At 42.2% G+C, this 23,599-nt stretch overlaps 1 protein-coding gene across 11 annotated transcripts in view; it reads right to left on the reverse strand.

Annotated features, from left to right (window-relative positions):
• Positions 1-23,599, reverse strand: part of SAMD12 (sterile alpha motif domain containing 12) — a 175,165-nt gene that overhangs the window by 86,164 nt on the left and 65,402 nt on the right. For all 11 annotated transcript variants that reach the window (XR_010828771.1, XM_066990689.1, XM_066990686.1 and 8 more), the window contains one exon: positions 3,016-3,156. Coding sequence is in view for 10 of the 11 variants with exons in the window: in XM_066990689.1 (XP_066846790.1) it covers positions 3,016-3,156 (141 nt within the window). In the remaining variant the exon portion in view is untranslated. The remainder of the gene's footprint in view (positions 1-3,015; positions 3,157-23,599) is intronic.

The raw sequence follows: 23,599 nt of genomic DNA on the forward strand, positions 1-23,599 counted from the left end.
GTACAATAATGGTGTTTCCAGCAGTGTGCAGCTCTCCCTAAGAGACACTGGAAGATATTTTGTCAAATTAGTTCCTCAACATCACTAAGTCTAGGAAAAAAGCAGAGATCAGTAGTTGGGCCTGTACCCTTCTACCCTAGCGCAGGTTGGAATAGCATTTCTGCAGATAATAGCCTCAATCAGGCAGTCCTTACTCCAAAGAAAAGTCTCCCTAAAACTCGAGACAAGTCTTCAATTACACAATCACATACTATTCTGGCTTTAAGATCCCCAGAACTGACTGGATGGTGTGTCCTGAATGAAGAAGAATGAAGCAGTTTTAAGCAATTTTCTAAAACAGGAGTGGAAAAGAATGCTAGTTCTCTATTGAGTTTTTAAAATGAGGTTAACTTTCTCTGTGGACAACAGAACACAAAAACACTTAAAATACCTGATAAATACTACATAGTGCTTTTTTTGAAACTTTCCCTGTCCCCTCCAGCTTCAATCAGGATACAAAGAGAAGTCAGTGGAAGTCGTTTTGCTGACATCAATGGGCTCTGAATTAGGACCTCACTGCTTGTAACCCTGCTGGTGTGTTAAATGAATTCAGAAAGGATTTTTAGTGGCTTCTTTTACCTAAAGATCTCTTGAGCTCTGCATCGAGAGACAGAGGGCTTTTTCACGTTTTTGGAGGACATTTTGGAGGACAGCAGAGGACAGTGTAGCTACTGCTGCACTGAGGGCTGCATTTTGCAAGTTGAATTTTCAAAAAGCAGAAACTGCTGGCATGCAAATCTGTTACTCTTCAGAGAAAAAAAGATCTCCAAAACAGAAGAAAACTTAGAGCAAACTATTTCAGTAACAACCTCAATTAGAAATGTATAAGCCATAGCAAGTGTGGACACTGTTTGAAGAAACTGGGCAAGGGGACAGAACCAGTTTCAGAGAAAAACTGACATCCAGTTTTACAGGCTGCACTTATTTGAGAAAATGTATCTTAACCTTAGTACTTGCAAACAGGCACTCTCAGCAGACACACTCCAGCTTGGTGTAAATGAAGTGATAAGGGATAGGAACACTGCTGTCAACCTATCACTCATCGTCCCCTGCTCTGGGATCACACGATTAGCACAGACCTGCTGCACGAGGGAACATTCAGTGGACAGCTGTACAGCCCCGTAACTCCTGCTCTATTTAAGGAGGCTAAAATGGAGCTCAGTGCAGCACAATGGCTAGTGCCACTCCGGGGGAAGACAGCAGGAGCTGCAGACCATCAGCTTTTTGTAAGCTCGTGCTGTTTTTCATAAAGCACACGATGGCATGCCTTTATATGATCAGACTAAGCAACTGTTCTCTCTACAAGGCAGAGAGAGACTACATTAAACACACACCCATACATCAATTGCTGAACTTTCTTTCATAGTTCAGTATGTGTTTATTCATGCCCTTACCAAAGTCCAAATTTGTATCTTCAACTGCACAGACAAGGATTAAATCTCAAAGGATGCTTCACTAAATTCCTTGAAATAGCAGTCACCGCTGTCTGACTGATCATGACTCATAGTTGATGTGTCCGGAGGGAAGCCAGAGAGAAACAGAAAAGGAGAAGCCTGGAAAAACATAGTCCTCAATACAGGTTCATGCGGAAATCTATCTACAGTGACCGACTGACCCACATTTACAGCTCCTGGATCTTCACTGTCCCATATCAGTAGAGTTTACTTCCATAAACCAGCCTGCGGCAGTGATGGTTGACAACCAGAACTTCGCAGCCTGTAAACTCTCCAATAACATTTCTTATGTAGGGGAAGAGAGAACCCAGACAATACCAGAGAAAAGGATGTAGCAATAATGGATGAAAAGATGAATGGATGAAGGGAAGAGGGCTCTACACATCTGGCGAGCACTGATGCTTCAGCATGAGCGCTGCCTTTGACATGACAAAAGACGAGGTGAAGTCGTATTCACAGATCATGGTGATATAAAGGAGCCCTTAAAGCTCCTCATCACAATCCACAAGACACCGAGCCTGAAGGAACTATTCAGCTCTTTCAGATAAAATGCAGCTTACTCAACTAATCAGAGAGTTTTTCCCCAAACACAGTGAGAAAGGCTTAATCGGGAACATAATGTCATGTGTGAAGGACGTTTTGTTAAAAATATACTGCATGTACTGAAGAACTCTATTTTTTTCATACGATGTGACATATTACAGGCACTGAACCAAAACGCCACAGAAGTGTGTGGTTTATGCTATCTCACTGGACTACCAAACAATGTTTAGCATTGAGAAAGTACTGCAGATATGTATCAAAAGATGTATAAATGTTACTTTACACTGTTACCACAATGACTGCTTTTCTTCTGTGTTACCACAGCTGTTAAAAAGCCCTAATAGAAAACTAATAATGCAAGTCACTATAAAACATCTTAACCTCATTTTGAAAATATGTACAAGCTTTTTTGTTACTCCTGCTTCCCTGTCTCCTAATCAAGATCTCCATATTGAGCCCAGTTTTGCTTTTTTTCAGCAGCATAAATTAGAAGCAACTCTATTCAAGTCAATAAAATTACTCCAACATGAAAAAGGAATCAGCCATCTGCAAAAAGCAGAGTCTAACAGGTAATTTTCCACTGACAGCTCTTACCATAAAACAGGTTACAGAGATTACTCTTTTATCTCACATTGAAAGTAAACAATTAATGCAAAATGTACAGTGTCTATGAAGACAGCATGTTCTCTTCTTGTTCCCTTTATATGTAATTATTTTCATGTTAGTAAGCAGACATTTAAGTAAGACCACCATCAGTGGTAGATGGAGCCTACTCATCATGCAAAACAGGCAACTGAACATCTCTGTTTATTTGTGCATTATTTTACCTTTTGTCCCCAACTTGGAAAGCATGTGGAATCTATGAGGCATTTTCACGCATCATTTCTTGCTGCAGAATGTCAAGTCACCTTTTATTCCCCCAGGCAAACTTCTCCTACCTGATCTCAAGAGCTGCCCACACCGAAATTATTTTTCATACCTTGTGTAAGCAGCTGGAGGTTTCGGACTTCTTCTCTCACCTTCAGCTGAAGGACTTGCTGCAGAATGTGCTGTCGCAGGCTTTCCTGGGCAATGCCCATTCGTTCAAGCTTTTTGTCAGTAAGTCTCAGCAAAGCACGGCCTGGATGCAAAAGTCAGAAAGAAAAATCACACAAGGATTTCCGTTAATGTAATATTCTCACTCTGACAGGCTGATTTCCTACAGCAAAAGCTCCCAGCCCTGAAATACTTCAGTCTGAGATGACAGAGTCTCCTCGGTTAGGTACTGTTTTACTGTCAGAGACTTATGTTCCACTTTTCCCTTTTCTCTTGACTTTATATATTGTTTTGATATTTTGCGAGCCATTTGGACATGGAAAATTGGTATCTGGTGCCATTTTAGATGACCAATTGCTGTAGCTGAGTGCCAGCTGGTCTCCCCCAGAAGCCTACAATTGGTCCAGGTGTCTAAATAGGCCCTCACCTATTATCAAGCATGTAAATTACTGTCAAGAAACCACCAGTGAAAGTGAAATTTGACCAATTTAATCAATTTTTAGATATGCCGAGGATGAACGTTGTTGCAATTCAGACATGTTTATAGTGTAATAGCAACAACTCTCAGGAGAGCCCTATACTTGGAGATCCAGCCTTCCAAATCCCTCTAAGCAGTAACCTATCATAGCAAAACAGAAAAAATGAGCCAGAGACTTCCCTTATACATCCCCATACACAATCATTTGTATCTAAGTCATTCCTGAAAAAGCTGTTTGCCCAGCTATAAAGATTGCCCTATTACAGCCTTTGCAGGCTTTGAACTCTCTGTTCGCGACTTATCTTCTCCATTAGGGTAATGTTGCACCACGGTCCCATGCAGATTGTAGATATTAAAAACAATCCCCACTCCCCACATTCTGCTAGTGGAACTCTGACTCCATCTTTTGGGCACCTTCACGCCATGAGCAAACAGGAGGAAGGCAGCACATTGGTGGAGCCAACACTAGAGGAGTATTTGGACCAAGTAGAGAACCAAAGCATCAAGCAGAGCCTTATATTAGGAGGAAAACAAACAAACCTTACTCTCTTTCATTTTCACTAGTTTTGTGAGCTAATACAGGGAGGAGAGTCCTGTGGCCCTCTACTGCCTCTTATTTCCCAACGTCTATGTTTGCCTGGCCACAGATGCCCTGGCTGACACTGGCAAAGCACACTGGAGCTACATCGATACCACCTTGGAAAGTAGCACGACGCTTGGTTCAATTTTTTAAACAGACTGAACTTTTTACTTCCTCTAGTTCTAATGGCAAGCACTTTTAATTATTAAAAATCCCTTCTTTGATTTCTCAGGCTTTATTCTGAAAGCAGAAGAGGATGGTGAAGAAGAAGTTACTCTCTCCACAACACAGCAGCCTCTGTGCTGCCATTAGTGGGGCTTTTGGATGAATGGTGCAATTTAGCTCATCATAAAGCATTACTCAACACAGCAAGATAAGGACCTTATTCAATCTCTTTCTTTACAAAACAGCAATATGGGTACAGAATTTTTATGATTATTTTAATTAAAGAATTTGAGATAAGTTAACCACCAATAATTCAAGGGGACACACAAAATTTGCCCCAAAACCAAGTAGTTAGCAGCATCCCCTTCAATAACTGCTACATTTCACTCATAAAAAGTTCGGTGAAGTGGTTGGTGGGATCTTGATATGATGTAAATGTAATGTAAAGTGCTGGGATGTTATTATTAACAATGCAAGATCTCATTGATCAAATGAAAAATGACAGGGTTCATTCATTTCCTGCCCTTCCCTGTCTCTCAAGCACTCAATACCATGGAGGATGACCTTTTGATTAGGAAAAGTTTCTTTGAAATCATAAACAAGAAGAATTCTATGGGTTAATGTAATAACAAACTATGGAAATTAGTTCCTTGCAGATCAATGCCAGCTGTCCAATTCCCTCGGTGATAGAGATAGTAATAATGACTTCAATTTTTATGTCGCCTTATCACACTAAAACATCTTAAAGCAATTTACAAAGGATGTACAGCAGCCTAACAGTATGGTCCGTAATGTCAATCTAGCAACTGAAAGCAAACAAAAAAATAAACAAACCATCAGTTTAAAGAGTGCCAACATCCATGTCATCTTAGGGCAGGGAGTCAGCAACAGTAATATGAAAGGACAGACACAGGCCATGTATCTCATCCAGTGTCCTCCACCTCTTTTTGGCCATGGATATAGTCACCACTCTTTACTTCCTCAGGGCACCTCTTTATTTCATATTCAAGTCAGTTTTCTACCCCAGTCGCTGCCTTTGGAAGTTGAGTGTGCACAACACAGAGACATCTCTTTTCAACTCCTGGCATGCCAGTTCCTCTGTGGCTTTGGCTCAAAGCACAATGCCATCGGGAAAAAATGTCTTTGACTCATACTATTTGCAACAGCTTTTACAAGCTGCCTTAGATTAACTCTTTCCTGCACCAAACACAAGGTGACCTGTTGAGGCAGTGATGAGGCAAGAAGGTAAACATCCATAGGCAGAAGTTGGCATTTCCAGAATGCAGGAAGTGACCTGAACTAAGACAATCAAATCCAATCCTCCCCATACTATCTTTCTTCCCTCTCAACACTCAAAACAACAAAATTCAAGTCAGAACTGGAATAACTTATTATACTGGTACTAAGTCATGACTTTGAAAAGATAGAGCTAATGACTGGAGTCACCAAAGCCAGTTAGTTACTAAGACCAAGGTCCTAATAATCAACTAATGATTTCAGATGCTTCACTGTATTGCTTCCTGTACGGTATGTACCTGAAAAGTGCTAAGGAGTCTGTAAAGGTTATTGAACACTGAGCTTAGATGTCCAGAGAGGTTGTGGAGCCTCCATTTTTTGGAAATACTAAAAACCTGACTAACAAGGTCCTGAACAACTGGCTTTAGTTGGCCCTGCTTTGAGCACGGGGACAGGACTAGACGATTGCCAGAGGTGCCCTCCAACCTCTGCTATTCTGTGCTGCTGTGGCTCAACCTTCATGAAGGATCTCAAGATTAAGATCTATTTTCATTGAAAAAGAGAGGATTAATGAAGAAAATTAATAAGCATACCCAAAAGATGGTCATTTTGGCAAGCATCAGAGATAAAAGAGACAGCTATGCAGAAACCACTGGGGCTATATTTTTAAGTCTCAGAGCATGTTGGACAGAATATATTATCAAGAGCAGACCACGTAACAAGCATAAGGTTTTTAAAGAGTGTACAATGATCTCTGCTAGGACGCTAGTAAGGAACTTTACTTACAACTCAGGAAAAGTTCCTCAAACTAAAGAATGGCTGCTACCTCTTTAAAGGCTGTTTTATATATATGTAGAAGTAGCAGCCACATGCATAAAAGACACTACATTTTTTTTCTAAAATATCTTGGCCAACGGAACAATAAAGATTGTAGTCACAAACACATAGGCCTTGGCTCAAGTTATTTGCACGGCAGGGAACCAAATGCTTTAAAAAAAAAACAACAACAACCCTCAGTATCTCTATGCATCTTTTAGCACCTAAAACCCAGCCCTCACATACTCAGGAAGGAACAGCCATGAAACGTTCTGAGACACCCCGAGGGCAGACACAGAATATAAAATACTTTCCAGCTTAATAATGGATTGATGGCCTAATTTCTTCTAATATGACTTAGCTGTTGCAGATCTCATCTGATCAAGCTGGGATTAGATGAAAATTTAAGTGGAGGGAGAAACATTGCATGCCACAGAACATTAATACGAGTATAAGCATTGGTCCAATGAGGTTGGCATTGGCCCTAGAGCAAGGAATGTGGCGCGGTCGGCTGTACCTAATCAAAAATGCTCATACCTCCCCTCATGGGTACAGCCTACCGCTCCTCTTCTTTTCCCTGAGCCTGTGAAGCTGACAGTTCACAGACATCTAGAGGGAGACCATGCTAGAAGCCCTGATAGTATACTTGTAAAGGAGGTGAATGCTTAAGGAAGAAAGGATTTATTAAGTGTAGAAAGAACTGAAGAAATGCAGGAAAGCAAGAGCAAATAGTAGGAGGTTGATCTCATGCAAAACCGTGAGAACTATGGCTAATTTAAAGTTGATAAGATAATGAACCAAGGGTGGGAACAAACAACGTGTGTGAAACATGGCCAAGAAAGGTGATCTTGTCTTCTGAGCGCAACCTGACAGGCACTCATGAATATCAAGACAAAATATTCAATTTACTTACCATGGAGCACAGAATCTAACTGAGAACGAAAGAACAGGACAGAGAACACAAGGACATTAAAAATGCCCTACTATCAGACCAGCGGTTCATCCAGCTTTATATTCAGAGATGTATTTAGGGAGAGCTACTTAAAGGGTTACTTTCTGAAGTCATTCCCCTTGAACTGTGCCTGCTACACTAGGGATACTAGAGAGTACATCATTTTTAGCACCTACATATTGTCCTGATGTCCATAAATTTGTCTTCTTAATCCTGCTGATACTGTCTGCCTCTGCAGCCTCCTGGGGTAGCAAATTCCAGAAGCTCACTGCCCATTTTTGCCTGTTTTATATTGATTTCTTACTAACTGCTTCAAGTGTTCCCTAGCTCTTGCATTGCAGTATTTGGTGAACAATTCCACAATCAGCTTATCTGTTGCCTTCATGATTTGTAAACCTCCATCATTTGCCTTTTGATCATATTTCTGGATGACAAACTTAGAAAAACAGGAACACAGAATTCATTAAATCCCTAAATTATCCAAGCTGAAAACCTGAAAAAATATTTCCATGCTAGAAAGACCATTTTAAATTGTTGTTGAAATGATTGTATATTCTTACTTAATTGATAATAATGTGCCTCTCTGGTTTTTGTATAGAACAATTTCAGACATATTGCTTTTGTATTTATCTCTTTAGTTCCATTAACATATTCATAATTCTAGTTCACTGCTTTTTTCTACTTGAAACAGTCTGATCACAGCTTTCCTCTTTTTTTATACGGGCTGATGTTTGCTTCTCTTCACTTCAGTGCTTGAAAACAAGCCTCCTAGGACTTACCAGGTAAGAAATTTCCGTGACAGAGATAGAGACATTAATATCATTGTTCGGGTGCTGGTGAGACAGAAGTATAAAATCCTCATCACACGCTCAGGAAGGAGGAATTCAGACAAGAACAGGCAGAGAGAGGCTATGACTTTATAGTGAGGAATGGTGCAATTATTTCATGTGAGGATGCTAGATAAATGTAAACCCACCTACAGAATGAAAACAGCCTCACAATGGCAGTGGAAAGCGATGAGTACCAGGGAAAGAGAAGAATTATTAAACCAAAGAGCTAAGTTAAAAAGAGGAAAGATGGATATGAACACGATTGAGGAAGCCGGGTTCAGGAAACTTTTGTAAAAAGAAATAGTACAAACCAGCAATCATGCATATTTTCAGAACAAACTTGATATGACTTAATGGTGTTCGTGATAACCCATCAGATCTTATACAGTCCTAGATTTTCTGCTTTCCATATAAGAATTTACGAGCATGTCTCTTTCTCATGTCAGTCTCATCACTAGTCAACCAGACACATCAGTCACTTCATCATCAATGCACTGGGACAAATCTACAGCTTTTCCTGCCAAAACAGTTAGATCTCTTTGCCCCACTTCAACTTTCTAACATCTCACTAATGAGGCAAGACCCAGTTGCTTCAAAAGCACAGAATCACAGAATCACAGAATCGTCTAGGTTGGAAGAGACCTCCAAGATCACCCAGTCCAACCTCAGCCCTAACACTAACAAGTCCTACACTAAACCATATCACTAAGGGCTACTTCTAAACGTCTTTTAAAGACCTCCAGGGATGGCGACTCAACCACCTCCCTGGGCAGCCCATTCCAATGCCTAACAACCCTTTCAGTAAAGAAGTTCTTCCTAACATCCAACCTAAACCTCCCCTGGCGCAACTTTAGCCCATTCCCCCTCGTCCTGTCACCAGGCACGTGGGAGAATAGACCAACCCCCACCTCTTTACAGCCTCCTTTAAGGTACCTATAGAGAGGGATGAGGTCACCCCTGAGCCTCCTCTTCTCCAGGCTGAACAACCCCAGCTCCCTCAGCCGCTCCTTGTAAGACTTGTTCTCCAGACCCCTCACCAGCTTCGTTGTCCTTCTCTGGACTCTCTCGAGCACCTCCATGTCCTTCTTGTAGCGAGGGGCCCAAAACTGAACACAGTACTCGAGGTGCGGCCTCACCAGAGCCGAGTACAGGGGGACAATCACCTCCTTAGACCTGCTGGCCACACTGCTTCTTATACAAGCCAGGATGCTGTTGGCCTTCTTGGCCACCTGAGCACTCTGCTGGCTCATATTCAGCTGCCTATCAACCAGTACTCCCAGGTCCTTCTCTGACAGGCAGCTTTCCAGCCACTCATCTCCCAGCCTGTAGCGCTGCTTGGGGTTGTTACGCCCCAGGTGCAGGACCCGGCACTTGGCCTTGTTGAAGTTCCTGCAGTTGACCTAAGCCCATCGGTCCAGCCTATCCAGATCCTCCTGCAGACCCTTCCTTCCCTCGAGCAGATCGACACACGCACCTAACTTGGTGTCATCTGCAAACTTACTGAGGGTGCACTCGATCCCCTCATCCAGGTCATCGATAAAGATATTAAAGAGGACCGGCCCCAGCACTGAGCCCTGGGGGACTCCACTAGTAACCGGCCTCCAACTGGATTTGGCTCCATTCACCACAACTCTTTGGGCCTGGCCATCCAGCCAGTTTTTAACCCAACAAAGCGTACGCCAGTCCAAGCCACGAGCAGCCAGTTTCTTGAGGAGAATGTTGTGGGAAACGGTGTCAAAAGCCTTACTGAAGTCAAGGTAGATCACATCCACAGCCTTCCCCTCATCCACTAAGCATGTCACTTTGTCACAGAAGGAGATCAGGTTCGTCAAGCAGGACCTACCTTTCATAAACCCATGCTGACTGGGCCTGATCGCCTGCTTGCCCTGCAAGTGCCGCGTGATGACACTCAAGATAATCTGCTCCATGAGCTTCCCTGGCACTGAGGTCAAGCTAACAGGCCTATAGTTCCCCAGGTCTACCCTCCGGCCCTTCTTGTAGATGGGCGTCACGTTTGCTAGCCGCCAGTCAACTGGGAGCTCCCCTGATAGCCAGGACTGACGATAAATAATGGAAAGCGGCTTGGCCAGCTCCTCCGCCAGTTCGCTCAGTACCCTCGGGTGGATCCCATCCGGCCCCATCGACTTGCGCACATCCAAGTGTTGTAGCAGGTCGCCAACCATTTCCTCATGGATAGCGAGGGCCACATCCTGCTCCCCATCCCCTTCCACCAGCTCAGGGTACCAGGTATCCAGAGAACAACCAGTCTTGCCGCTAAAGACTGAGGCAAAGAAAGCATTGAGCACCTCAGCCTTTTCCTCATCTTTTGTAACTGTTTCCCCCCGCATCCAGTAAAGGATGGAGATTCTCCTTAGTCCTCCTTTTTGTGTTGATGTATTTGTAAAAACGTTTTTTGTTATCTTTAACGGTAGTAGCCAGATTGAGCTCCAGATGAGCTTTGGCCTTTCTAATTTTGTCCCTGCACAGCCTCGCAACATCCTTATAGTCCTCTTGAGTAGCCCGCCCTCTTTTCCAAAGCAAAAATGTCAGACTTACCACTGCAGCAAACACTTCATCGATACCTACTAGCATAGTGGCAAATGCCAGCATAGGCAAAGGACAACTTTCTTCCAAAATTGCTATTGGTGCAATCAGAAGCCTGGTGCTTCTGATATGATGAACACTTCTCAGCTGGGGACCCACTTAGACAGGAGACATAAGGAATACTTGTATGGAAATAAAGCAGAGGGGAGAATAGTTTCAAATGATATGGATCAGAAGGAGCAAAGAAGACCCTTCAACCTTGATGAATACAAGATCTCCAGCTAAGGAAGTTCTCTAACATCCGTGACAGTATTCTTGTGCTATCTCATCCTGTTAGCAAATGCAGAAAACCTCCATGGAGCAGAAGGAATTATTTTCTGGTAAGTCATAGGAAAGGGAGAGGCTCACATCTCCAGCATTCCTCCAGTGGAAGAGCAGGAAAGCACAGGAAGACATTTTAATTTGCTTATGTATCAAATTAGCTTTGGACTCGCCTTTATTTGTTAATATCATCATACATGAATAAGATGACTTTCTGGCTCTTTATCACTCATTATTTGCTGGCTCTGGATGAGGCCAGCTCTACAGTCAACTTTATGAAAGCAAACACTGTCACAACTGGTCAATTAATGTCTGATTAATCTCAAAAAACAGCTATGTAAACAAAGGAGCTTTCTGAATATTATCTGCATCCTTTGTTTTCACATCATCTCTGTTTACAGTTCTGAAAAGAGGAAGAGATGACTATTCTTACCGCTGCCATTAAGTCTACCATCAAACCAGTTTATTTCCATAAAAGCCCTCTCAAGTTGCAGTTCTCTTGCACCTTTCCGCCCCTTTCCTGCATTTCTGAGCTACAAGCATGAACAGGATATGGATGAAAAATAACACAATCTTTAACATTGCTATATTTTCAAATACAAAAATAGCAGCAGCCAAGACATGACTTTGTTTCTAAATTTCTGTTTCTGACAAACTTATTTAGCAGTCAGTAATAAATCTGTGAAGCTATTTAACTCAGATTTCTTAGTATGGCCTAACTTCCTCTCACGTTAGCATTGCCTTCCCAGTTCCCTCCATGTTCCATCCAGTAATGCTGTTCTTTTCTATTCCGAGCTAGTCCTGTGAGCTACGTACCTTCTGGTCCCCAAGGTTCTCTGAAAATGAGCCATCTTAGAATCACTGAATCACAGAATCATTAAGGCTGGAAAAGCCCTCCAAGATCATCTGGTCCAACCATCCCCCTACTACCAATGTCACCCACGAAACCATGTCCCTAAGCACCACGCCCAGCCTTTCCTTGAACACCTCTTGAATTAAGAGAACATGGGTCATGGATATTAATTTTAGGGACTTAACTTTAGGGATATTAATTTCAGAACAAAAACTTCTCGAAGTCAGTACTATACCCTTGCTCTCTCCCTGGTAGACATTTCTTTCCAGCCAGACAGCTCAGAACAGTCCAGGTATCTTGAAAAGTCACGCTAAAGGCAAAATTCCCTCTATAGAAATAGGAGTCTCCCGACTCCCACATCCTTCCATAAAAAAAAATATAAATAAATAAAAGAAATTCCTGCTCCCTGACTCATCCACATATCTTCAAGAAACTATTTTAATCGTGTACTACCTAGTGGGGAGCATCACACATCCGTATATGTAACAGCCTTAGTTATTACATGTTGAATGAATTGCCCTAGTTTGTAAAGAATTACTAAAATATTCCAAAATAACTTTATTGGAGGAAAATAATGATTCTATACAGAGAAAGGAAGGGGTTAATGAGAAATTGTGCATCGTGATTACTGGAAGTGGTTCAGTAAGTAATTTACTGTACTGATGGGAACTATATTGATTCCTTACAAGTCTTGGGTAAAAGACTGTTAGACAGACCTGTTTTCCAGTTGTACGTATTTGGGACCTGATGATTTTAATAGGAGGAAATAGTAATAACTTGAATTCCCCTCTGAAATATAAATTCAGGCAAAAATCATATTACACCGCTTTGCAAATATACTGTAAAATGTGAGACAACCATTTTTAGTACTCTCAGGAAGGACCCGATAGGACCCACAAAGTAAATTAAGGATAAATGTAAACCTTTAGCAGGCAGTCTATAAATCCACATTGCTTGTTGTATATACATTTGCCAACCTACTTCCTGGCCATACAAAATTATATATTATCTACGGCTATATATAAAGACGTAAAGACATGTAATAATGCACTTCTATTATATTGCACATCATATTTTTGAGAAACACAATCCAGGACTATTGTTTGCTGGTATCAGTGTGGTAGATTTATGGTCCCCCTATACAAATAAACAACCTCAAGGTCTTTTTTGTTTGTGATGAAGTGAGTGAATCTGTCAACACCTTTGATTTTGTCTACCATCAGCAGGACACACAGTTCTTCCATTCCTTGTTAATCTAATGTTGCTCAGTGTGCAACCCATTATGCATTAGATATCACATTTCTTTATTAATTGCAAAAAATCACATTAGATCATGCCCGCTGGCAAAACTCATGTTAATTTATTCAGGAGTAAACACACATTCATATATTATAATGCACGGCTTCTACACAGAGCAGATTATGAAAGGGCAAGCCAATTTGGGAAGCATTAGAATTGACTGAAGTCTTTACAGCAAACTCAGGCAAGAGGCTTTCCTGTAAGTCCTAATGGTGGACCTTACAAAAATCATTTTTCTTCCAGAAGAAAGATAATTTAATACCACAAGAAAAATAATGACACACACACACACAAAACAACGGTTATTCTTGAGGTGCCCAACCGAGCTGGAATTGGGAAATTCTTGAAAGCACGCAGAAGACTGTCTTACCTTTTGGCATTTCTAAAGCAAAAGTGGTTCTGCAGTTCTGCCTAGAAATAAATTGGTGCGTGCATCCAGCAAAGGGGGCAAGCCCCCCGGAGTACACACATGAATTAAGAAAAGCTGCCGTTTAATTAAGTGAGGAAGAACACCTGCTCTCATCACATGCAGATATACCACTGAGCTCTTTGAATTGCACTATAGTAGGAAACACTAACGTGGCTGAAGACCGGGCTCTGGGAGGGTGCTTCTGCAATCCAAGGGACTGAAATTGTCAGCAAATATTGTTGCTTGCTCTAATTTGCTAGTGATCAGTCCAACCAATAATTCAAAGATGCTAGGCCACAAAATACACATCAAACTCACAATTCTTCAGCATGCAGCATATGGAAGGACAAGGAAAGACAACCCATTTCTATGCAATATCTTCCTTTTTTCGGTCATGGCTTGGTGGGCAATCATGGGAACCATCTCACTCCTTCTGTGATGCTAAAGAGAGCCTGCCCTGCTTCTTTCTGATTACTCTGTCACACAGCTTTCAGGTAAAAATCTAAACACTGGAAAATGTTTCATTCATTTGCTGAGTTTCTTTTAATGCCAAACTTGTGGGAAGCAAGGAGGACCTACATAATGTGACCAGACAGCTTACTGTACTGCAAAAAGAAAGCTCTGTTGGTCATCATGAGTTGCAGTGGACCAGAATTTAAGAACTTAGATTTTCTAGTAATACTTTCCAATCACTGTTTTTGTTTTTAAAGAAGAGTAAAATTAAAATTTTATTAAATATTAAAATAAACTTTTGTTATCCCAATGCCAAGGAACATACAGTATTGCTACATTTCCTGATCTGTATCACTAGCTCTCCTCTGTTCCATGCTGTTATCACCAAGCAGCTTTCAGTGGTGCTTTCTTCCATGCCTGTTCTGGCTTTCCCCTCCATTTTTTAATAAAAAATGAAATGGAGAAAGGTTTTATGTTAATATTCATGATGTTAATAATTAATGTTAATAAAAATGGAAAATTAAAAGCAGCATGCTCATAGGTTAAGCACTGTAGACTGCTTCAACTCTCCTAACCTGAAGAATCAGGCACATGCCTCCCTCCCACTGCACTACCAGGTCTCTGTGTGGGCTTCTAACCAGAAGCCTGGCACCTGCCAAGCTGCATGCACCACCTTTCGTGGACCCTTAATTTATAGTTGACCATTTTATAACCTCCAGGAGTATAATTTTCCTATTGTACGAGTCACCTCTAGTCAATTATGTACACAGCCTTGCAGGTACAGATACTAATCTCTTGCTGCGTTGCTGGTTCAGTAGCATGATAAACTTTGTACAGCTCCTTTGCATTTCTTCCAGCTTTTATTACTGTAGCTGTGAGGTCAATCGGGACATAAGGATTTCATTCTGCTGGCCCACTCCTTCTGTTTAGCACTTGACCTACAGAAGACTGTGGGACCACATTAATTTTGGATCAGAAATAAAGCAGATACCTGAGCAATGATTTATTCTATTTAATCTGTAAGCAACTGGGTCCTATGAGTCCAGCCCTTATTTTTGGAAATTCTCCTTCCCATATATACCCCGTGACTCAGAAAGGCATTCCACCAGGCATACAGAAACAGGACCAAACCCAACAATTATTATAATGGTAATGATAATAATAATACACTAAGGTACAGGAACGCTACCAAAGGCTGCAGCCCGGCGCTGCAGTCCAAAGGGAACATGCAGCCCAGAGCCAGGCTTCAGGTGTCGTGATCCTTAGGAAAAATAAAAGCTCATTTTCCCTACAAGGGACAGGAAGACGACGTGATGTGTGATATTTTAAATAAAAATTACTACAGTTAGGAGCAATGGAGCTTTCTGGAAAGGAGGGGGATGCCTCATGCCCTAACACCCTGGGGAACATGCTGAACCCCAGCGCTACCCCAAGACAGGGCCCCCAGGCCCCCTGAGGAAAGGAGGCCTTGCCAGTAACATACTTGGGGAGCTGTATGCGAGACCAAAGGACAAAACCTCTTGGCTGCTGTACACCAAGCAGGAAGGTCTCCTGGGTGTCACTGCTAGCTCCCAGACCCTTCCCAAGACCAGACACCGAAGTCCAGGCCTCTGTGGCTGTGTTACAGGAGCAGGTGCTCCGTTCCCTGCCCACCAGCGAAACCACCAGCTGCCGGGCAGGCCAAGAGCTCGGCAGCAGGGTATGAAATCCCCCAAGCTGAAGAGGAAGCCACACATACTTCTCCTGGTTCCTGGCCGAATGCTTCAGTTCCACAAAGCCTATCCTCCTCCCTCACCAGGAGCAGCGAGCACAACTGCGCGCTGCCTGGAGGCTGGTCCTGGGCCAGGCACACCAACCGAGCGTGCTTCTTCAGTGAGCTTACGCACCCAAAGACCTTGTTTCTGAGTCACCACCAGGTGTAAATATGAGCGAGGTGCTCTTCTGCTCAGAGCCAGGCGATTTTAGACATGCACAAAAACGCAGCTCCGGGCACCGAGGTAAATGTACAGCTAAAATGGAAAAGGGAAACACGGTGTTCAGGTACCTCCAGGCTTTTGCAGCAGCCACACAAGCCTGGGACTGTTTTAGACAAATATTCGGGATTTATTATTTTTTTATTTTTTCACTCTAGAGCATCTCGCCTAGGTCCTGTGTTCAATGCCAAAGCCCATAGCTGTCTCTGTGCCTGTCACCCTCTAGCTGGCTGCCCAGTAGCTGATGTCTAGAAAGGCTTGGGAGCAAATCAAGAATGTGACACCGCTTTCCCCAAAATCTCAGTCTCCCAAAACTTGTCATTTAGGGACTAATTAGCATAAATAGAGTTGGCCTACTTGAGCTTCAGCTGAGCCTAAGGTCAGTGGATGGCTTCCAGTGACTTTAGCCGTACCTAGCGCCGCTTGTGAGAGGAACCTCACCAATGACTTTAAAATGACAGAATAATTCTCCCATCCCCAAGGGGATTTAATCCAGCAGGATGAGGCAAAACAAAAAGCAAGTGCTGCAAGGTAAACCTAAACTAATTAAAATGTGAAAACAGGCATAAGAGTTCAATAATGAAGCTAATGCACAATAAGATGAAAACTAGCAGTGAAATGGGTGAATCTCAACTCCTTTCAGCCTTCAAATGAAGCCTTTGGAAGAGACAATTCAGAGGAGTTTAGGTTACTGCAGTCTGTACAGGTTGCACTACTGGGGGGCTGTTTACCTCTGTGTGAAATCCAGCAGACCAAAACGCCTTAGAAAAAAGTGTGGGAAAGAGTAAGGGAAAGAAAAAGAAATGTCTATAAACCAAACAAGTACTAGCCAACTCCCAAAACTCCAGAACTTTTTTTTTCTTTGCTTTATATTGTATTGTTTTTCTGATAATTTCAGTGGGCTTTCTACTATAAGTTAAATTCTTCTCTTTTAGAGACAGCTTTCATTGCTTCAGATCAGCAAACATTAAAGCACTGCATTATGTACGAATCTTCAGTTGCACTTTGTTTTTAATAAAGGAGTATATGGCGAGGAAACATTTGAACATATGACATCATCTACCTTCAAGACTTTTTAAAAAGAGGCAGGCACTGAGTTCAACAAACACGGATCAACCAATAATATCAGATTAGAGAAAAAGCAACTGTGACTAGTGGATGTACTAAAGCCCATATGAACAATTTGCAAAGAACAATTTATATAGAGGAATAAAATTGGAAACCATCAGCACAGAAGATTCCAATAATAATACTGAAGACTAGCTACCTAAGCAGTCTATGTCTAAGTACCCAAGCAAAAGAACAGTTGACTGTTTAAGCAGTGTTTTTACTTACAGAATATGCATTAGGTATCAGTGACAACACACTGGTTAAATCTATGGCCAGAGGCTGTCCTTGCTGAAAGAATGACTATTCCGACAAGTTCAGTGAGGATGCATCCACTCACAGCAGAGCTCAGATACAAATATAGAAAACCCTTTTTTTCTGCTGTTTTACACAAAAGAAAGAAATACATTTTCAGCCTGGCAAAATTTTCCTAAAATGTAAGAGTCTAGAGTGTATTTTCTGAGTAATAACATTGAGCCACAAATTGAACCCTTAGTCAAGTACAAAATTGCTTATTTATCTTCATCTCCACTCATTAGCTTGCGCTCAGGCTTCAGTACAAAAGCCAAATCATTTTAGGATAAGCTTGAAAACCAGTTTTGGTTATGTACAAAACAATTTCTTGTTTATACATGATAAATGAACATTTAGGCTCAACACTCTTTCCTGGTTTGGAGACACATGCACATGAAACTCTAGCAAGTATCAGTATTCCCACAGCAAGATCTGAATAGCAGCAACAGAAACCTAAGAAGCAACAACAGGTACAAAGAAATTATTTACTTCATTTTCCAGCGTATAATTAAAATTCTAAAGCAAACGTCCATATCTGTAAATACTCTTTACTCAATTCACTTTTATTTTCTCTGCAACGTTCTCCTCAGAGTCCTCTTCACAATACACTTTACGTTCTGTTCTCCTCACCAGTGTTTTTCTGTTTGCTTCCCACTGGAACATGTTATTTTCTACAGTTTTCTCACTGCAAAGCTTCCGTGGTTACGGAATATGCTGTGTACCATGGACTGGCCACGTGAGCACTGACAGCGTGAAATCCTGTCAATACCCCAAAAGTAAATCAGCTGGATGGTAAGCAGGATCACAGCTGTCTATAGATTGAAGTATCAGCTACAAATCCTTCAGCCCAGTTGCCTGAGAAGCTGATCTAAATCAAGTTATTTCTAGCCTGCTCCCAAGCAATTTTCTGATGACCTTTGAAGATGGGCAGGCCAAGATCCTGTCCGCGACACAGAGCCACGGGCACTCCCTTTCTTATCCTCATGCCCTTGTATCTGCTCAGCAACCGGGTTCTACTTAAATGATATGGAGCAGATCACATAAGGTCCACTTACAGAGTTGTAGGAAACATTTTTTTTTTGTTATTAAACTAACAGGAAAAGGACCTGGGGTCCTGGTGGACACCAAGTGGAACATGAGCCAGCAGTGTTGCAGCAAAGAAGGCCAATGCTCTCCTGGGCTGCATGAAGCAGAACACTGCCAGCAGGGCAAGAAAGTTGATCCTTCCCCTCTGCTCAGCCCTGTGAGGCCACCCCTGGAGTGCTGTGCCCAGTGCTGGCTCCCCAGTATGAGAGAGACATGGACATATCGGAGCAAGCCCAGCAAAGAGCCATGAAGACGATTATGGACTTGAGCATCCGTTGTACGAGAGGCTGAGAGAGCTGGGAGAAGGCTCTGGGGGAGTTTTTCAACACATATAAATACCTGATGGGAAGAATAAAAAGACAGTGGGTACAACTCAATCACAGGAAGTTCCATTTAAATGTAAGAAGGAACTTTTTATTGTGAATGTGGTTGAACACTAGAACAGGTGTCTGGAAAAGCTGCAGAGTTTCCATTCTTGGAGGCAGTCAAACTGGTACAGACCGAGGCAAGCTGCTCTGGCTGACCCTGCTTTGAGCAGGGGGGGTGAGCAAAATGACCTCCAGATCTGCCTTCCAGCCTCAGTGACTCTCTGATTCTACACAGTAGCAGTGAAAATCCAGTTGTCTGAATTTCAGCAGAGTTAGCAAGGTCACAATTAGCAGCGACCGAACACAAGATTCTTACATAATTTGTGTATCAATATATTCGATTGAAGTATGCAAACCATGGAGACGGGTGAAAAAATACCTATGTGGTTGGAACCTCACTCAAAATTGTTCGTATACTAGTGCACATGACCTACAGCATCCCTCAGTAGGAACGCATCCAGACATCGGATTTCTATAAAGGAAACACTACAACTAGCAAGGTTACAGATGCAGAAGGATGGGGTCCATTAAACATGTAAAACAGGGCTTTTTTTCAGCCCATTCACCTAATGTTACACACACTGAAAACCAGGGCACAGCTGGTTCCCAGAATCTGCATCCCAGTAAATTAGCCAGTGCCACAGTTGTCCAGGCACTGGAACTCGGTAATTTCCATTATCATATTGCTCCAGGGGTTCCTGGTATGATTCTGGCCTGGGCCAATTAACACTTTCCCAGAAACTTCCAGATGTGGTTCAGGAAGAAGCACAAATTAGGGGCTATTCTCCACAGAGAGTGTGGACGCAGCCATCCTGCTCTGAAGAGCAAAAGCCCGTAGCAGTATGGGCGTGAGCCATTCCACGCCAATTAGCCTTGGTGCCAGGAGATGTTTGGGGAAACGCCACTGACATCAACATAGCAATATTACAGAGCCATCAGTTCTGTCGGTAAAACCCAACCAGCTCTACTAACACAGCAAAACATAAGCTGGCTTCTAAGAAATCAGGGGTCCAGAGGTGAGACGTTAATATTTCCTCCCTTGGGAGTCCTGGCATGTCCACTGGCACAAGTCAGCAGTTGGAAGGGATTTCCTCCACTACTTCTTACCTGTACCAAACTATTAAATAATTCAGTTCTCTCAACACTGGAAATGAGGAAAAGCAACAGGGAAGACACATTTGGGCATGCTTTTACTGATTACAGTGGTTTTATTTAGATTTAATTCTGCTATAGTATTTCATTTCCAAGCATCTGAAAGATCCTGTCTGTTTTCAGGCCTGTCTCAGCTCTTACGTAGCCAACAAGAGAAAGATATTCCAAAATTTTCAAACACTGGAAATGAGGAAGAAAAAAGGTGTAGATTATTGGGACACTGTGTTTGAAGAAAGGAACAACACAGGTCTTCTGGGAACATGGTTTCCGTGAAGTCCTGTACGAGATAGCGTGTGAAAGAGCCCAAACAACAGTATCTCAAGTCCAGTTCTGGACTACTTCTGAAGGGCAATGTGCTGCATATCACGTTGCACGAGTCAGAAGAGCTATCATGGATTTTCACGTGCATATTCTGCCTGCTTCATAGGAAGCACTAATTACAGTTGTAGGGTATGTCTGTGCCAGCTAACTCACCTGCATTTCGTGGGCATACCTTTAATGTGTTCTGCAACCCTGACCTCTGCAAGCCGCTGTTGCTTCTGAAGCCCTGTCAGGTCACAGCGAAAAATGCTAATGAATACTGGTCTCCTCCCACCTGCAAGAACAGCTAGACTGCTCGCCCAGCCTCCACAGGAACAGCTTTAAAGCAAGGGCAGCAAGAGCAGCTGAGAAAAAAAGGAAGAGTGTCGACACTGGGATACTTCTAAAGGTAATTTACAGGTTTTGATCTTGACGTAACCACAGTAATTAGTAGGATAAGATATCACTCCAGGCTCAGTATAAACACCACGTGATAAAAGTAAACCACCTTCTGCAAAGTATGGAAAAGCACCTGCTTGTTGCTCACCAAGAGCCTCCTGGTGTTGCAGAGTGGCTGTGTAGGAGCAGAGCTGCTTTGGGCCTGCTGCACCAAAAGCATGCACAGACACCAAGAAAACTACTCTGCTGTCACGAAAGTGGGCTGTATGAAGACAGTTGCTAATAGTTTGTACTGCTAGGGTTCCTGAATGGTACGGAGCTGTTATTAAGAAACACACTTACTGTCACTTCCCACTCTAAGTTTTGAAATTCACCCTAGGTATTTTCATCAGGCATTAGAGCACCACACTGACCATTGTAAAAGGTTTACTCAAGAGACTGCTGGAAAAGATTAGAAGAAAACAAAATGCCAGGTTTTTGAAAGGTCCTGGCTTATACCACATACATGCTGACAACTGGAACAGTTGCACCTACAGAGACAGAAATTCAGGACTTGCAGTGTTTGGGAACTGCAAACTCTTCAATATACTAAGCTTGCAAAACCATTCACTAAACACCTACCTAGAAAAGAGAATCAATCCAAGTCTGTCTCAGGGAGTCCCAGAATGATTGGGGAAAATGGCTTTTAGAGTGCTAAAGGTTAGATCAGCTAACCAGGCTCTTAAGACAGAAACATTTCTTGCTACAACCGACTTCTGCAACGCGACCAAGGGTTTTCAGCAAGTGAGAGAGAGCTGCACTTCTACACGGAGTATCAGGTAATCTCAGTTACACAAAACAGCCTCTGTGGAAGTGAAGTGATTGAGCAGAGAGGAGTCTCTTATTTCAAATCCAGGAGCAGCTTGTGGAAAATGCATGTTCTTAGATAAGAAATTTTACTTGTGCGATAAAGTAAAATATTGCACGCTTCAGAGCCTCACATACGCTCACCTACTTGTGTGTGAACTCATGCGAAGTGTTAGTCATAAGAGGCGTTCAAGCTCTCATTCATATTTTGTATCTTCAGTTTTAATAAGCTGTTTGTAACAAAGTTTTCACACAGGCCTAGTTCCAAACCTGCTACAAGATTTGGATCTTACAGCAGGAGTGCTTCAAAACAAAAAGAGAGGAGTATGAAGCCATCAAATGACAAATGCAATGAAGTTTCAGGATAATATTTATTATTTCTAATAAAAAAAGAAGTATATCAAGATGAAAGTTGTTCACATTAAAACATTTTTACTGAAGAGTCATAAGGCTGTGCAAAGCTAGAACGGCATTTGCTTAAGGAGGCCAAATTGCTTCTCCATCACCAAAGTTTCTGTCTTCTCCTCACATTGATACAGCAATAAAAAATAAAACACACAGGTTATCTCTGGTGCCCTTCTTAAAATTCTTTTAGTTAGGTGATATTATTTTTTTATCCTTTATTATTATTTTAAGATTGTGGGGAAAAAAACACACAAGTGGAAAGACATACAACTTTTCCTGAGCTTTCTTCTTACTCTAAAAGAGGAATAAAAGACGTGCATCATCTCTAGCATAGCTGTTACACCCAGTCCAGTGGCAGTGTGGCAGGAAGGCAGTACTCATACGTTATTTCTCCTCCCCTTGGGTTCTGTTTCTCCATAGTCCTACATATATACAGGAATTGGAAACGTCACAGTGGAGATGGTCAAGATATCTGCTCTTGCTGCTCTTGCTCTGCCTTGGAATCACTGAAGATTTCTATGACTCTACCTAGTGCAGTGGGTTTGCAGTCCCCGGGTTTGTGCACAAGTTATCTTACTGACACCACGACAAGCTTTGGAAGCAATACGGCACATGTAAGAAGGATATGCAGGATGCCTAGTTTACAGCACCACACCTCTCATCATACCATTAAGCAGCAATTGTCAATGCAATATAGTTTAACCACAGTAATTCCATTTTACAAAGGCACTGGAGAGAGCCCTGGTTGTCCCCTTACTTAGCACCTGCCCTTACTCCTGCTTTTATACCTCTGTTAAAACTACTGCCTGACAGCTGGCAAAGATAAAGCTCCCCTCTCCAGGGGTCAATTACACTGAGCATTTCCAGTACATGACCACAATACACTCGCCTGAGGCGTGACTGGGGAGTAATCCGGACAAAGATATGTGATCTCCCACAAGTTAAAATCGCAGAGGATGCTAACAGCCACACACCAGTATTTAAAACCAGAGATGAAATCCTGCCTGGATGTCCCTGGAGCAGGGCAGAACACAGTCTGCAAATAGATACTGCTTCACTGGCTGTATGAGGTGTAAGAAACTACCTAAAAAACTTAGTTGCCTTGCTTACAAGAATTACAGCATCCATGCCTATTTCGTTGAGGGCAAATCCAACCCACTTTTAAGTGAACCCACTTCCAATGCGGTTTGACAACCAGATGACATACAAAGTTTCTGGACACAAGGCGTGGAAGTACAAAACAATTCAAAGTTGAGTCAAACTAATTTGTTGTCCATGTTGGGCCACTGCTGTTGCAATCAGCTCCAGCACTTTTCAATAACCTCCTGCAGAGGAGAATTACACGACTGGTCACCGTGGTTCACATCAGACAAAAGAAGTTCAATATTCCAGCTATGATTCTGGTCCAAGGTCATATTTGGCAACTTCACTTCTCTGCACTCGGAGAAAGCCATTAATTGTTGAAACAAAGCAAGCTGCCTTTATTTTTTTTTTTTTTATAATCATGTATCAGACTAGAATTAGCAAGTCCCCAAATGCTTTGGGAAAGCCATTTAATCATTTTGATATATTTTTGAGAGATATTATCAAAAGACACCGCTTCCCATAGTCTCTTACTATCAATTATAATCGCAGGTTTGTGCAAGTGAGTGTTTCAGGCTG

Source organism: Anser cygnoides, chromosome 2 (genome assembly GCF_040182565.1).
Source record: "Anser cygnoides isolate HZ-2024a breed goose chromosome 2, Taihu_goose_T2T_genome, whole genome shotgun sequence".
Classification (NCBI taxonomy): Eukaryota; Metazoa; Chordata; class Aves; order Anseriformes; family Anatidae; genus Anser; species Anser cygnoides.